Source organism: Ipomoea triloba, chromosome 10 (genome assembly GCF_003576645.1).
Source record: "Ipomoea triloba cultivar NCNSP0323 chromosome 10, ASM357664v1".
NCBI lineage: Eukaryota > Viridiplantae > Streptophyta > Magnoliopsida > Solanales > Convolvulaceae > Ipomoea > Ipomoea triloba.
In genome coordinates, this window is record NC_044925.1 from 21,343,642 (window position 1) to 21,361,323 (window position 17,682).

At 36.8% G+C, this 17,682-nt stretch overlaps 3 protein-coding genes across 3 annotated transcripts; all 3 read left to right on the forward strand.

Moving 5' to 3' along the window:
- The first annotated feature begins 5,400 nt into the window (after positions 1 to 5,400).
- Positions 5,401 to 10,047, forward strand: LOC116032708 (plasma membrane ATPase 4-like). Its single transcript, XM_031275405.1, has 9 exons — positions 5,401 to 5,451; positions 5,546 to 5,665; positions 5,791 to 5,889; positions 6,152 to 6,604; positions 6,779 to 7,105; positions 7,205 to 7,324; positions 7,636 to 7,758; positions 7,851 to 8,780; positions 9,406 to 10,047. Exons 1-9 carry the CDS (start codon positions 5,401 to 5,403, stop codon positions 10,045 to 10,047), a joined length of 2,865 nt encoding a protein of 954 aa, XP_031131265.1.
- A 4,330-nt stretch (positions 10,048 to 14,377) lies between these two features.
- On the forward strand, positions 14,378 to 14,866 carry LOC116033297. The gene is made up of 3 exons (XM_031276050.1): positions 14,378 to 14,460; positions 14,576 to 14,705; positions 14,768 to 14,866. The coding sequence occupies exons 1-3, from the start codon at positions 14,378 to 14,380 to the stop codon at positions 14,864 to 14,866; spliced, it is 312 nt and encodes a 103-aa protein (XP_031131910.1).
- An 800-nt stretch (positions 14,867 to 15,666) lies between these two features.
- On the forward strand, positions 15,667 to 17,466 carry LOC116033298 (F-box/LRR-repeat protein 4-like). The gene has a single exon (XM_031276051.1). The coding sequence runs from the start codon at positions 15,667 to 15,669 to the stop codon at positions 17,464 to 17,466; it is 1,800 nt and encodes a 599-aa protein (XP_031131911.1).
- The last annotated feature ends 216 nt before the right edge of the window (positions 17,467 to 17,682 follow it).

Below are 17,682 nucleotides of genomic sequence, written 5' to 3' on the forward strand. Positions count from 1 at the left end.
GGGGGGGGGGGGGGGGGGGGGGGGGTTACCTTACCAATCCATTTATTAAGTGTGTTAAGGGAAAATTGCATCTTTGGTCCATGAGTACTAATGATAATAACGACTCAGTCCCTGAATTATGGCCGGGTCCCTATCCGTTAAATTTGACGAAAAAATTAAAAAATATTTAAAATTTGAGGGATAAAGTAGAAAATTCATATTTTATTCTCTTTATTATATCAACACCTCTTTCACACCATTATTTTTCACTTCTTAACATCTTATTTCAATCTTCAAAAAAAAAAAAACATCTTATTTCATGATTTTCAATTTTAAAAGCATTTCAATAATTTAAGTATGACTTGTTAGAAATCTGGCTCTATAATAAATTTAAGACTCAGCACAAACAAAGAAACACTTTATCATTGTTTTCAGGCGTGTGAAGCACACTATACTAAAAGTTTGTGATTTCTCTTACTAAACATCAAGGGTAATCAAACCAAGGGAGTAACTTGAGATTTTTAGTACGTATACTTCTTTCATAAGCTCTCCAATAACTTAATCAAGAAATCGTATATCATGACAATGTATGAAAATTATATTATATATATCCATCACTTTCTCTGTCTTCTTAAAAATAAGAGTAATAAATGAGGAACTTAAGACTCAGTTATGAAAATTCAAAAAAATGATTATTGACTAAACTACTGCATATGAAATAAATACTCATTTTTTAAATACTAAAAATCTCAAGTTGTTCCGTTGGTGAATTTCTCATAAAAGCAATTTGAGAAATTTGACATCATTTTATATCTCAAAAGTTTTGGTTTGATTACATTTGTTGCTTAGTAAAGAAAATTGAAAATTGTTAGGATAGTGTGTTTCATACGCTTGAAGATAATGATCAAATGTATGTTTCTTTGTTTGTGTTAAGTCTTAAGTTTGTTAAACGAGAGTCATGTTCCTAACAAGTCATACTAAAGTTATTGAAAAACATTTAGAATTGAAGAATCTTGAAATAAGAGGCTAAAAAGTGAAAAATAATGTTGTGAAAGGGGTTTTGATATAATAAAGAGAATAAAATGTGAATTCCCTACTTTACCCATCAAAATTTAAATATTTTTTAATTTTTCGTCAAATTTAACGGCCATGACTAAACTCGCCACTTCGCAAATAACTGAGGAACTAAGCTTAGATATGGCCATAACTCAAGCACTGAGTCGGAACTTAGGTATAACTCAGGGACCAAAGATGCAATTTTTCTTGTTTTAAATTGTAGGATAGTTAATTAATTAAATTCTTTAGGTGATGGGGAAACTCATATATACTACTCGAGGATGTATACCGGGTAAATCATACTTTGTAATTGTAGTTGACAAAAGATCACAAAAAGGTAAATCGACTTAAGTTGTTCATATTAAGACAACCATGGCATGTCATATATTGGCAAATTGTGGAATGTACCATGGTTTATATTTTAATATAGACCATGAATGAATGTACATTTTTAATGTACTACCAAATAATGAACGTTCAGTATAAAAAAAAAAAGAGTATTCAATGTATAAAGAGTGAACATTATGTCAATGGTTCTCTTTAAAAAAAAAAATGAACATTTAATATATTAAAAATAAACTTTAAGTATAATGATTGGCATATATTACAACCATATATATATATTTGCGAACTTCAATTATTATATTTTGTTCAATCGTTATACCATGGACCAGGGTTCACAATGCAATACACCGTAATACAAAAATTATGTACCTTCAGTTAACATATTATGTACTTATAGTTAACAATTTCTGTATATGTAAACAAATAACTTGATAATTGTTGACACATAATATGATAGTTACACGTATAAAAACGGTCAACTACATGTATAGAATGTGTCAACTACAGATACAGAATAATTGCTGACACATAATATGATAGGACAAATTATGCTATGGACCCGGGTCCACTTTGCAAGGTGGACCGCAAAGTGGACCCAGATTAATGTTCACAATTTAAAAACTCTATGTTCACAATTTTAGAATTCTATGTTTATAATTTTAAAACTTTATGCTCACAATTTTAAATTTCAATATACAAAATTACATTACTCAATATTATTAATTTTTGAACTCTATATTCACAATATTGTTATATAGATTCAAAAATTGTGTTATATTATTGAATATAGAGTTATAAAATTGTGAACATAGAGTTCTGTAATTATGAATATATAGAGTTCAAAAATTGTGAACACAGAATTCAAAAATTGTGAATATAGAGTTCTAAAATTATGAACATAGAGTTCTAAAATTGTGAACATGGACATAGGTCCATGGCATAACAGCTGATATGATAGCTACATGTACAAAAACTGTGGTACAGAATGCGTTAACTAGAAATACATATTATTTTTGGAACATAATCTATAATACAAGGTAAATCCTGATCGATGGTATAATTTGCATTTTTTGTTCTTATTCGCATTGCATAATGAGCCACCCACAAATTATGTTTAGCAAACTATGTCATAACATAATGGCCCATTGGCCTCAGGACTAAAAAAAATAAAATATCCTTCATGAGTATTCATTAACTTATAATAAAGACAATAAACTGATAAAAGAATCATAATTCCTCATATTCTCTGATACTATTAATAAATTGTTTCACATAAGGTGTATAATAGTTTTTAATAAACATATAATACAAAATATAATATTTATTAATTCATAAAAAGTATGAAGTGTTACATTTTTACTAACAAATATTATATATTTGAGATTTATTTGACACAAAATTATTTTACACAATCTTTTGTGTGTTTTATCAGTTGTAAATTTAATTATTTTACTATACATTAATAAATATATAAAAATTCTATAGTGTAATGGATGATTGGGATTACACTCAGTGGCATGATTAGATGAGCAAACAAGAGCTCGTAAAAACGTATATATATGCACAAGTACTATTTGTATAACATACATTTAAATACTAGTTTTATACGCGCATTGCACGTATGAGTTAATGCTCAATGTTTATATTTAAATAAATATTTGAAAGTATATCAATGCAAGATTATATAGGAAAAGTTTATATATGGATAATTGAATGTCGAATTTTTTATTTAAATATCTAACTCAAAGTATATGAATCCAAGATAATATAGAAAATTAATTATAATTATTACTAAAATAAATGTTTGCAACCTTGTAAAATCGATAGTCTAAATATTTGGTCTAAAAATGATAGTCTAAATAAATACTACTTTTCATTTGAATTTTTCTAAGTGTTCTTAATTCTCTTTTGAGTAACATTGTCATTATCTTCATCTTTACTATTTGTTCTCTTCCTTTTTGTTGGTAGTGTGTTATTTGCAATTCGGTTATTGTTGGTAGCATAGATGACAACGTCATTCAATGAGATTATGATATAGGAGCTATGGACTTTCCTTTAGGTGTTCTGCTTGGGGTTCATTTGGTTCAACCATTATTGTTGAATGAGTTATTGTGGATAAAGAAATCCCTAATTTAAGAAAAAAGATTAAATAAATTAATAAAAATTTGAAAATTTAAAATATTATATATTTCAATGATATTAAAATATTGTTTCTCGCTTCAATTTGCTGGGTAATGGGTTATTATTTGTGTACTTTCATTGTCAACAAATCTCTCAAGTAGTTAATATGATTGGTTTCAAACTATTCTTTTTTATTTTTTTCATGGTATTAAAGAAATACATATGTATCATTTTTTGGTGTAACTACTAATTTATTTAATTCAATAAGAGTAAAATAGAGCGATTCCGCTTCAATTTGTTGGGTTATTTGAGTACTCTCTTTGTCAACCAATCCCCAAGTAGTTAATATAATTAGTTTCAAATTATTTTAAAATTTTTTGTTCATAGTATTAATAAAATACTTGGTAAATAAATATATAACATTATTTTGTACTATAACTTTGATATTTAATTACAAGATATTGTAAAAATAAGATAATGGACAATGTAATGAATATCAATTGATAAACTTGAATGTAAAGAATCTTTGCATGAGAGAAAATAAAGATAATATAACTAATGAAATTGTTTCTCTTATTTAATTTAATTTTTTGATAATGAATAATTTTTTCAAATAAAGGTATTGTAGACACATAATTCTAAATTAAAGAAATAGATATGTATCATTTTTTGTTGTAGGCTTGTAGCTACTAATTTATTTAATTTAATAAGAGTAAATAGAGTGAAAAACTTAATTGTGTCAAATTTGATTGAGATGAGGTTCGAACCTAAGATCTTTCTTATAGAAATTAATGGATAAGTTAAAAGTTAACAGAATATTAACGGAGAAGAAAATATTTAACGGAAACTTAACGGATAATCATAAAAGTAAGGTTAAATTAGGTAATCTCTATTAATAATATTAATCTGAATTATCTTAACCATCTATTTGATTAAATAATTTGACCGCCATTTTAGGCCTAACTCTCTTTGGCATATATATAGTAGATGAAAGGGATAAATAGCATTGAATATGGCATTCATTCCTCCATATGTAACCTCCACCCCACTAAGCACAAATTTACTTCCCACTATGGCTCTCTCTCTCTCTCTCTATATATATATATTATATATATATATTAGCTATACTTTTTTTTTATACAGGGTCTTTCTCTCTCCGTCTCGTCACTTGTGGGAATTGAACCCGGGTTCTCCCGAAATTCCTCCCCACAAAGATCCTCCCGGAATTCCTCCCCACAAAGAGTGCTCACTTGCCACTTGAGCTACCCCGTTGGGTTATATTTAAACATTCTATTAGCTAGTGTATTACAAAACCAACTGTATCCATAATGGGTATTAAAGTACTATTTAGATGGAATAAACCTACCAAATTTTAATTTTAATTTTTTGAATACTACAAAATTTTAATTAATTACTTACAAAATCATATTTTTATTTTATAAATATTATATTAAGTTAAAAAAAATTTAATTAATTACTTACAAAATCAAATTTTTATTTTATATAAATATTATATAAAGTTAAAAAAGAAGTCAAACTCCTTTTGATATTAGGCCATGCAAAAAGGCTAGAATAACAGAACCAGCGCAGGTATAGTGAGAGAGTGTACCAGAGACCACAACACTCTCGCTCCTTCATTCATTTCGCTTCTCTCTACGCATATATTATCACCATTCAAACTCTCCAGATCACACTCATCCCAAAAAAATTCCCTAAAATAAAATAGAATAAATAATGAAAAAAATATAGCATTTTACCCGCATGCTACTAAAAAACCACTTCAAAAAGTAGGTTGAATCTCTTCATCTGATCTTCTGTCTCTTATGATTTTTCCTTGGTAAAATCCAAAACCATATACAAAGAACATTTATTTTGGTTGAAGAGAGTTAGTAGTTCATAATGGCATCAAACATCACCTTGGAAGACATCAAGAACGAGAATGTTGATCTTGTATGATCCCTTTCCTTCATCCTTGTTTCTTAAGTTTTGAGAATTGTATGTTTTTTGTTGTTTTGAAGCTTTGTTTTTTGGGGTGAATTTGCAGGAGAAGATTCCGGTGAATGAGGTGTTCCAGCAGCTGCGTTGCACCAAGGATGGGTTGTCGACGGAGGAGGCGGAGCATCGGCTCCAAGTCTTCGGCCCCAACAAACTCGAGGAGAAAAAGGCAATTAAGCTACCTACCCTTCTACCTTCATTTTGTTGCTTAATTCACTAAAGGATTGCCCTTTTTTGTGCTTTTTTTTTTTATTTTAATGATGCTGAGAGTTGTTTGTATATATATTGTGACAGGAAAGCAAGGTTTTGAAGTTCTTGGGATTTATGTGGAATCCATTGTCTTGGGTTATGGAGAGCGCAGCCATCATTGCCATTGCTCTCGCCAATGGACAGGTAATTGATCAATAAATATATATATATATATACACACAAATATAATGATCATGCATGGCGGCATGCATGGCCAATCCCCGGGACAATCGGAGCAGTTGTCCCTTTCACCCCTCTTCAGAAGGAGACAGTGAGAGTAGTTGTCCCCCTTTATTTATATATATATATATATATATGTTTAGATAGTTTAGCTGGTTGTTACTTAAAATTTGATATCGGGAACAGCTCAACCATGTTATTGATGTATGTATGTATGTTGTTTCAGGGAAAGCCACCGGATTGGCAAGATTTCGTGGGCATAGTGGCGTTGCTCATCATCAACTCCACCGTCAGCTTCATCGAGGAAAACAACGCAGGCAATGCCGCGGCTGCTCTAATGGCAGGGCTCGCCCCCAAGACTAAAGTGTTGAGGGATGGGAAATGGAGTGAGAAGGATGCGGCCATCCTTGTTCCGGGAGATGTTATCAGCATCAAATTGGGAGATATTGTGCCCGCAGACGCCCGTCTTCTCGACGGAGATCCCCTCAAGATTGATCAGTCTGCTTTGACCGGTGAATCTTTGCCCGTCACCAAGAACGCCGGCGATGAAGTCTTCTCCGGCTCCACCTGCAAACAAGGTGAAATTGAAGCCGTCGTTATCGCCACCGGCCTCCACACTTTCTTCGGCAAAGCCGCCCATCTCGTCGACAGCACCCATCAAGTCGGCCACTTCCAAAAGGTAAAACATATGAGTTTATACGACTATGAGTTAAATTTGAATACAGTCCCCTGTACATTAGAGCTCAGTTGAGAGATTCTGAGTTAAATTTGAATATAGCTCAGGTGCATTATAGTACAGTTGAGTGATTCTGAATCAGGTCAAAACTGATGTTATTATATTTCATTTCTTTAGGTGTTGACGGCCATTGGGAACTTCTGCATATGTTCAATTGGGGTTGGGATAGTGATAGAGATAGTGGTGATGTATCCGATCCAGCACAGAAGATACAGGGATGGAATTGATAATCTTTTGGTTCTTCTGATTGGAGGGATCCCAATCGCCATGCCTACTGTGTTATCAGTTACCATGGCAATCGGGTCGCACCGCCTTTCGCAGCAAGGCGCCATCACCAAGAGGATGACTGCCATTGAAGAGATGGCCGGAATGGATGTTCTTTGCAGCGACAAGACTGGAACTCTCACCCTCAACAAGCTCACTGTCGACAAATCCCTCATTGAGGTTCACGCATTTAACAAACCACCACATATATATATATATATATATATATGTAGTATCTGCAAATTAATTTAGGTCTGATGGATGGATGTTTTGTTGTAGGTTTTTGCAAAGGGTGTTGATAAGGAAATGGTTATGCTCCTCGCTGCCAGGGCTTCCAGGGTGGAGAATCAGGATGCTATTGATGCTTGTATTGTTGGAATGCTAGCTGATCCCAAGGAGGTATAATCAAACACTTGGATATATTATAATTAGAACTGTTAACTTAAAACAGGCTTTGCCTGCCAGCTGAATTGTCCCGCTTCCTATCTAGGTAGGAGGTAGGTAGGGCCCACCCAGTTTGGCTTGCCCGCTCTAGGGTTACCCGTGCAATGGGTAGCCTGATCGGCCTTACCACTGTCTAGGTAAGGGTGGTCGGCCTCAATTTTAGAGGCATGTCAAAGAGCAAGTCTTAGGGTAGCCTATATTTTTAATCATTTGAATGTAGTGATAAGTGTTTGATACTGAACACTTTTACTTCTTTAATTCTTTAGGCTAGGGCAGGTATTCAAGAGGTCCATTTCCTCCCTTTTAACCCAGTGGAAAAGAGAACTGCAATCACATACATAGACTCCAATGGGAAATGGCATAGGGTGAGCAAAGGTGCACCAGAACAGGTAAAACCATACTCTTTCTATACCCACACTCAATGGTGATCAAAATTTAGCATTGCATTCCCAATTTGCTTAAACTCGTGTTTTTACGCCAGATTGTTGAGCTTTGTGCGCTAAAAGGAGACGTGGAGAAGAAAGTCCATTCAATCATAGACAAATTCGCCGACCGTGGCCTTAGATCTCTCGCTATTTCCCAACAAGAAGTCCCGGAGAAGAATAAGGACGCCGCCGGAACTCCATGGCAATTCGTCGGCCTCTTGCCTCTCTTTGACCCACCCAGGCACGACAGCGGGGAGACCATCAAGCGCGCCCTTAACCTCGGCGTCAATGTCAAGATGATCACCGGCGATCAGCTCGCCATTGCTAAGGAAACCGGCCGCCGACTCGGAATGGGAACCAACATGTACCCTTCTTCCTCCCTTCTCGGCGGCGAGAAGGGCGACGGTTTCGAGAAACTTCAGATTGTCGAGCTAATCGAGAAGGCCGACGGGTTCGCCGGAGTTTTCCCCGAACATAAATACGAGATTGTGAAGAAACTTCAGGAAAGGAAGCATATTTGTGGTATGACTGGGGACGGTGTGAACGACGCGCCGGCGCTGAAGAGGGCGGATATTGGAATTGCGGTGGCGGATGCAACGGACGCGGCTAGGGGCGCGTCGGATATCGTGCTGACGGAGCCCGGGTTGAGCGTGATTGTTAGCGCGGTTTTGACGAGCAGAGCTATTTTTCAGAGGATGAAGAATTATACGATTTATGCGGTTTCCATAACCATCCGTATTGTGCTTGGGTTTATGCTCATTGCGCTTATTTGGAAATTTGATTTCTCGCCCTTCATGGTGCTCATCATCGCCATCCTCAACGACGGCACCATCATGACGATTTCAAAGGACAAAGTGAAGCCCTCCCCCATGCCTGATTCCTGGAAACTCAAAGAAATATTCGCCACCGGCGTTGTGCTCGGCACTTACCTCGCCGTCATGACTGTCATCTTCTTCTGGGCCGCTCATCAGTCCGATTTCTTCACGGTAACATCATCCCCACTCTTTCCCTCTTTTGCCTCCTTTTTTAGGTTTCCAGAACATCCAGGCTCGTAAATCTTGCCTTGTAATCCTAGTTGCTGAAAAACTAAACCAGCAATATCTAAATTCAATAAATCGCTTGACCAACTTGACTGCTGTTGTCCTCATTTATAGCCACTACCCAAGGGTCTTTGTGACCCTAGTCAGCAAAAGACTAAACCATCTTGAGTTATATTGCGTATATTGCGTAAATCTTATATGCACCTGCTTGTGACTTGATTGGACTAAACCTGCTTGTGACCTGATTGGACTAAACCAGCCTAGGTTACGTTGCAAGTTCAATAGGCTGCTTCTATTGAGAAGTTGGACTACAGCCTAATGCAGCTTGTGACCTAATCAGACTAAACCAGCTTAGGTTGTTCAAACCAGGTTGCTTCTATTAGGAGCTAGTGTGACCAACTTGGCTGGATTGTTTTTTTTAGGGAGAGAAACCCATAGCTACAAATCAAGGTCGGCTCAAATCAAAGAAGCCTAATACCTATCTACCGGTGGGAATTTACCAACAATCTGAACAATTTGACTGGAATTCTTCCACTCTAACTCACCATTACTACATCTTCTTGCTAAACAGGAGAAATTCGGTGTAAGATCAATCAGGGATAACTACACAGAGCTCAACTCCGCTTTATATCTTCAAGTCAGCATCGTAAGCCAGGCCCTCATCTTCGTCACAAGGTCCCGCAGCTGGTCTTTCGTGGAGCGCCCCGGCCTCTTACTGCTCTTCGCTTTCGTCGTGGCACAGCTCATCGCCACCGTGATCGCCGTGTACGCAAACTGGGAATTCGCAAGAGTGAAGGGCATCGGATGGGGCTGGGCCGGCGTGATCTGGCTCTACAGCGTAATCTTCTACATCCCACTCGACGTATTAAAGTTCGGCATCCGATACGCGCTCAGCGGCAAAGCCTGGGACAACATGCTGAACAACAAAACCGCATTCACATCCAAGAAAGACTACGGAAAAGGCGAGCGTGAGGCGCAGTGGGCCACGGCGCAGCGCACATTGCACGGCCTTCAGAACCCTTCGGACACAACTAATCAGCTCTTCGATGATAATAACAACTTCAGGGAATTGTCGGAAATCGCCGAGCAGGCGAGGCGACGCGCCGAAGTTGCGAGGCTAAGGGAGCTTCATACTCTGAAGGGGCACGTGGAATCGGTGGTGAAGCTGAAGGGGATTGACGCCGACGCGATTGCGCAGTCGTACACTGTGTGAGAGAGGGAGATAGAGAGGTATATAGTAGCCGCGGAGGCGCCGATGATAAGCAAGAAGAAGAGAGTATATATATGTAATAAGAAATGGGAATCCCATTGTACTGTTTTACTTCTTTTCCTCTTCCTCTTCATCATATTCTCCTTTGAATGAGGAGTGAAGAGGGTTTGCTAATAAAATCCAACGAAATATTTATGTTTGATTTGTTGGAGACAGGGTACTTTGTTTTTCTAGGTCTTATAAAATACCGAGTGGGCTTGATTGCTAGATGGTTTTGCCTTTGAGCTTGAGCTTGAGCTGCATTCACCACCTAATTTAAGCTAGCTTTGTATTTTCTTTGTGATTAGCTCTACACCCAGAATTAATAAAATGGGATCCTGTGCTGTCATCTACACATTCTGCAATCTTCTCATCTTTGTTTGCATTATTATATTCTCCACTTATTTGCTAGGTAAACACCACCTATAAAGAACCTAAGAAGATAAACAAAGCTAATTTGGGTATAATTGATAGTAAAAATAAGTTGTGTAAATCAAGAATTTAAGATGCATTATAGGGCTGGTTTTTGGATTTTTTGTGACCCCGTTCTTATAAATAAATGAGGCATACCATCTACGAAATATATAATTTTTTACTAGTTGAGACATCCACCATCTATGCTGGGAAACAATGGTTTTGCCATACTCAATTAGGTCCTAATTATTAAAAGAAATAAGTGATTTTATTTTATTGAGCCCTATAAAAATTGAAGCCAATGTGTTCTTACCCATCTTACACACCCCAAAATCCTGCCATACCTGCGTAGGCAGCTCAGTTATAATATAATAACCTTGACCAATTATATTCTCCAACTAAATTGAAAAATGGCATTTTAGGGTTTCTGAACTCAACAAATACACAAACTAACTATAGCTATTTAAGCTTATCATCATCTTCATTATTAATGTTAGGTTGTTGTACCGGTTTCCCAACTCAAGAATCAAGATGATATGGCACATTTAACAAGAGGCAATTAATTCTACATTGAATTGAATTTCAGCCCCCCATTTGCATGCATGAAATGTGTCTTCCATTGTTTCCACCATCTCCCTCTAGTTGTGTCCACCTCACCAGCTGTATATATATTATATATATATACACACATTGACATTGTATGTGTGTATCCAGTAGTGTTTATGGAGATGAGGATGATGAATATAGTAGTGGTGGCTTTGTTAGCACTGTTGTTCATAACATCGGCGCTATTTGCAGAAGCTAGAGATTACACTAAATATGAGCAACAGATTACTAGACCAGAAAGAGATGAAGAAGAGAAAATGGTCAACGGCGTAGAGATGAGTAGAAGAAAGTGCCATCGCCGCCACCTCCGCAGATCATCAAGGCGGTGCCGTTCGCCGTTTCCTTTAGTTCCGTCCCCTCCGCCGCCCTTTTTTCACTTTCACGCTCCGCCGCCGGCAATCATCTTTCCGCCGCCATTGGATCTTTCCCCACCGCCACGCAGACCTGTCTTCCCGCGGCCGCCTTGGTTAGCTCCTCCCAACCCGCCGCCTCTCGTCCCCATATACTCTGATCCGCCGCCACCGTTTTTCCGCGTTTCGCCGCCGCTACCGGGGTTCCAGCCACCGTATTTCTCTACACCGGAACCGCCACCGCCACTTGTCCCGGTGCCATAAATCCCATTTCCCAACTCCATCTAAATTCTCACAGTATTGATTTAATATTTTACTTTTACTTTTAGTGTGAAGATTATTTGTCTTGTTGCTTTTAAAGTACGGAGTATGTATTTTCATGGCAATATGTAGTGTAGGGTTTGATTAATGTAGGATAGATCTTCTGTCTTTAATATATTTCCTACAAAAGATGATAGATTGTGCAATACGCTAGTAGTCTCATGGAATTTCTATTATACATCTACTTTAATCTTATATTACAAAATCCTTTTTTAGATGAATTTGGTGTGAAATTGGATTTCTCGTGTGAATAGTTTGAATGGTTTCAATTTCAGTTAAGTAATTAGATAAAGAGAAAAATAGAGAATATGAAGAAAATAATGGATACTCTTATTAATCATCTTTCAGTCCAATATATATAAAGGGGTGTTTGGTAAATAACTGTTAACTGGTTGAGGTCAAATTATTGCATGAACCATGGTTGTGTGGACCAAAACTAAAAAGCACATTACTTTTGTACTAAAGGTACATTATTTTTGTACTGTATGTACATTATTTGATAGTATATATCAAATAATGTATCTTCAGTACAAAAATAATGTACCCTAAAATAATGTACATACAGTACAAAAATAATGTACCTTCAGTACAAAAATAATGTACTTTTTATTTTTGGTCCACACAGCTGTGTGGACCATGGTCCATGCAATAATGATTGCTGATTGAGTTAGTGGGTTTGACTAGTTGATAGCATTAACTGATTGTAGAAATTTGTTTGGTAAATTAGTTGTTAGCTTATAGTTGATTACATACAAAATAATTTTATCAAAAAACTTATGAAAAATTTAAATTTTAGTGTTTTGGAGCAATAAGTTATTACAAAAAAACCAATTAATGAAATTGTTTGTTTAACCAAAAGTCAAATAACTAATAGTGGTCAACCAAGCCAAAATTGACTAATATGTTAACTATTTTACCAAGCATGTCCAAGACGATATACAAAGTCTTAATATGACTATAAGATTAATAAAGATAAAGAAATATTATCATTATATAATACCTCTAGTAATGTTCACATCTAATTATTTACAACACTCCTGGCCTCCATATATATATATATATATATATATATATATATATATATATATATATNCAAAAATAATGTACTTTTTATTTTTGGTCCACACAGCTGTGTGGACCATGGTCCATGCAATAATGATTGCTGATTGAGTTAGTGGGTTTGACTAGTTGATAGCATTAACTGATTGTAGAAATTTGTTTGGTAAATTAGTTGTTAGCTTATAGTTGATTACATACAAAATAATTTTATCAAAAAACTTATGAAAAATTTAAATTTTAGTGTTTTGGAGCAATAAGTTATTACAAAAAAACCAATTAATGAAATTGTTTGTTTAACCAAAAGTCAAATAACTAATAGTGGTCAACCAAGCCAAAATTGACTAATATGTTAACTATTTTACCAAGCATGTCCAAGACGATATACAAAGTCTTAATATGACTATAAGATTAATAAAGATAAAGAAATATTATCATTATATAATACCTCTAGTAATGTTCACATCTAATTATTTACAACACTCCTGGCCTCCATATATATATATATATATATATATATATATATATATATATATATATATATATATATATATATATATATATATATAAACTCAATTAGTCAATTTATACTTCATTCATGGGTCAAATAAATNTATATATATTTATATATGTAAACTCAATCAAAAGAGAAAGAGTATAGCTCTTGATTTTCAAGATCCAATCTTCAGGATTGATTTATGTAAATATCACTCCCCTGAAGATAACAATCTTCAAATTACACATTTGATATAATAAAGCTTTTCAAAAGAAATAAGGAGAGAAATTTGGTGCAATCTTCTAGATTGTCACTAGAGCGAGCATACTATATAAAAGTCTTGTGTCTCTTGTACATAGAGCTCACGTAGGTTGATTTTGACACTATATATATGTTCTGTCAAATATTCTTAAAAATACAATTTATTATTTGTGCAACACAAGATTTATTTTCCTCATTTAGGATATTGGGACGGTCATTCACCTGTCATTTGTTATAATTGGAGAGTTTTGGATAGTCCAGGGGTTAATTACACTTTTTTAGATTTAATGGTGTGATTGTACTTTTCTGATTAGTTGGATGACCATTTTGAATGTTTTTCCAAAAAATAATATCTGCTTGTATAAGATTTATGTGCAAATTGGGCCTATTTAAAAAGAAGTATTAAGATAATGAATGCAATTATTTTGAACTACATCAAAAAAGCATCTCATCATATTTCATAATTCAAATTCAAAAATAATACTCCGCAGTAATTTACTTGTGGAGTTAATTACCGATTTGGTCCCTCGACTATGAGGATTTCACCACTTTGATCCTTGACTTTCAAAATTATCCAATTGCATCCTCGACTATGGAATTTCTTTTCGAAATGGTCCTCGGTCCAAACAGCCGTTTATCAGACGTTAAAACTAAGGATAGAAATGTAATTTCCTTGGCTTTGCCTTCTCAGGTGTTATTTTCTTCTCAGTTGGCTTCATTTACAGAAAAAACGAAAGAGAAACCCTAATCCTAAAAGCTAATCTGTAATCTCAAAATCTTCCTAACTAAAATGGCGACCTCTACGCTCAATCCAAAAACTCCGATCTTCGTGTCGTCGGCGTATCACGCGGTGGAGGACTTCTCCGACCAATGGTGGCCGATGGGACCGCGTTCGCTCCTCTCCATGGTTCCGCGATTACTGGCTCCGCGAGTGCTACGCCGATGTGTTCGACTTTGATTTCTTCGGCTTCGACTTCGATTTCTCCAGCTTCGACTTCGACGCTGATGTGGACGACTTCGATTTCTCTGGCTTCGACTTCGACGCTGATATGGACGACTTCGATTTCTCCGCGAGTGCTACGCCGATCCTTTCGCTGACGGAACCGTTGTCGACTCCGGTAACACCAACCAGGAGGAGACTAAGACGGATCTGGTGACGCTAGGAGTGTTGAAGTGGTAGAAACCGCGAGTCGCGCACAAGATTCAGCAGTACGGCCAGAAGGTGCCAAAGATCGTGAATGTGAAGGTGAGGCCCAGGCCGATTCAGCAGTCGCTGTAGAGCGGATCTTCGATTCAGCAGTCGCGGTAGGGCCAATTCAGCAGTCACGGCCGCGCACAAACTTTCTCTCAGCTTCTTTGCCATCGCAGTATGGTTCGCTGCTGTTGCAATCTCCAACGTGAGAGGGGCCGCGGCCGCTGGGGTTGCCTCCCATGTGCAAGGATGAGTCGAGTTTGGAATCGGGTAAGAACATGAAGGTGAGTATGGTTTCGGAGGTTGATGTAGTGGGAACAAAGAAGGCATACCAAAGATTCAAAGATCCAAGGATATTGCGTCTAATTTGCAGTCAAAGATGAAAATGGAAGGTTGAAAGTGTATTGGTCTGAATTCAAAGATCCAAGGATATTAGATGGAGGTTGAAAGTGTATTGTTAGGAAGAAGATGACTGCTAATTTGATTTTCCTATTTTACCCCTGAAAATAGACGGAACAATAGACTGAGGACCATTTTGGTTAACGTTTGCATAGTCGAGAATGCAATTGGACAATTTTGAAAGTCAAGGACCAAAGTGGTGAAATTCTCATAGTCGAGAGACCAAATCGGTAATTAACTCTTTACTTGTGGGACACTAGGAGCGGAAAATGGGCTCATTCGGGCCTTTGCCTTGTAGTTTTATCCTCTTCGAAAGTCCACTCAAATGGGTTCGGGTCGGGTTTGGCATTTAAATTTTAAAAAGACAAAAAGGAAACCTTTCAAAAAAAAAAAAAAAAAAAAGAAAAGAAAAGGAAACAAAATCACGGAAACCGAAAACTCCAATCATTCAAGACTCGAAGCTCAGCTCAGCTCTGTGTTCCACAAACATGGCGGAGCCATGCAACGACTTGCCAGAAGAGTGTTGGGATCAGATCTTCACAAAACTCGATCGCGACTGCGAATTCGATTCCCTCTCTTTGGTTTGCAAGCGTTTCTATGCGCTCACCAATTCTCTCCGCCACCGATTATCCGTGACCGACCCGATCATCACTGGTACCCTCCCTAGACTCCTTCTCCGTTTCCCTAATCTCGTTTCCGTTAATCTCAGCAATTTCCGTGGTGATGTCACTACAATTTTCTCTGAAATCTGGCATCGCTGCTTGCTAAATCTTCAAGAACTTGATATTTCTAATCAGACCCGAATCCCCTTTGATGAGTCGATGGATTCTGGATCGGTTTTTAAGAATTTGAAGGTTTTAAAGTGCAAGAATCTGCATGTTTTAGGCAATTCTCATTTGAAGAGAATTGCTTGTTGTTTTCCGTGTTTGGAAGAGTTAGATATCAGTTTTCCTAGAGCTGAGTTGCACTTAAGATCTGAGGATCTGGAGGGAAATGAATCCGTATTTACAGATGATGGAATTGAGGCTTTATCTTTGAGTTTGAAGGAATTGAGGAAAATTAATCTTTCTGGGAATTCTTACATCACTGATAGGTCAATTGCAGCACTATCCAATTGTTTGAATCTTCGAAGTATTGAAATTTTGAGTTGCTGTTTCATTACTGCAAATGGGATTCATCTTTTGTTGCAAAACAGTGCAAAGATGAACTCGGTTTCAGTTTTTGGTATTACTTGTCAAAACAGTAATCTGATTGCTCAAGGTTTCAGCACTTATGGTCGAGCTTTGCAAGCTATTGATCTACATTGCACAATTATTTCAGATGAGTGCCTGAGTTCTTTAGCAAAAGCTTGTCTTCCTTTAAATAGGTTCTCGCTTGTGTGTTGTAAGGGTATCACATCAAATGGACTCTTGTCTCTTCTTTCTGCCTATCCATTGCTTCAATACTTGGCGCTTGAGATTGATTTCCTGACTGATGAGATTATGGAGGTCTTGTCCCTGTATTTACGTAGTGCAGTGACAATCAAATTAACGAAGTGCAGTAGGTTAACAATCTCAACCATCTTTGCACTCGCGAGAAATTGCGATGTGCTGGAAGAGCTTGACATGGAGAACACTGGATTGGGAAGAAAGAGCGGCTATCTGGATTGGTTCAAAAGCTCAACCATCTTTGCACTCACGAGAAAATGTGATGTGCTGGAAGAGCTTGACATGGAGAACACTGGATTGGGAAGAAAGGGCGGCTCTCTGGATTGTTACAAAAGCTCAAAACTCAAGTGTCTGAATATGAGAAAGAATTTTAAAGTCAGTGATAAATGCCTTGCAGGAATTGCCTTTGTCTGCCGGAAGTTAGAGAAACTTGATGTTTCCTTTTGCTCGGGTATATCTAAAGAAGGCATTGGTTTTGTTCTCCATATCTGTCCCGAGATCAGAAGCTTAAAGATTGATAGCTGTTTAGGGATCGAAAGTATTGGGGAGGGCCCAGAGTTGCCAAAACTCGAGGTGCTAAGTGCAGCTAGGTCAGGGTTGAATGACAGCGGCCTTGCAGCAATTGGGATGAGATGTTCTGGGCTCCTGAACTTGGTTCTCGAGGGGTGTATCGGAGTCACAACAAGCGGTGTAGAGGAAGTGGCGAAAAAGTGTAAAAGGTTACGCGAAATCAAGTTGGGGATGTGTACCCATGTTGATCCCAGTGTCGTTGAACGGATTGTGTTCTCTTGCCCATCACTGAGGAGAGTAACTTTTACCAACTCTAAGCTTACTGAGGAGAGTAACTTTTACCAACTCTAAGCTTACTGAAGATTTGAAAAGACTGTTGTTGCTGCAAGAATGTTTAGTTCAAGAGAGCCATTAGTTGCAATATTTGTTTGATTTTTTTGTTTAGTTAAAGAGCTTAAAAATTTGTTCATCACAAGTTATGACATTTTGCAAAGTTTGGTTGTTTGGAGGTTTGTTTCTTTTCTGAATCTTCACCAATGGATTGATATATGTAAAACGGTGTTATAA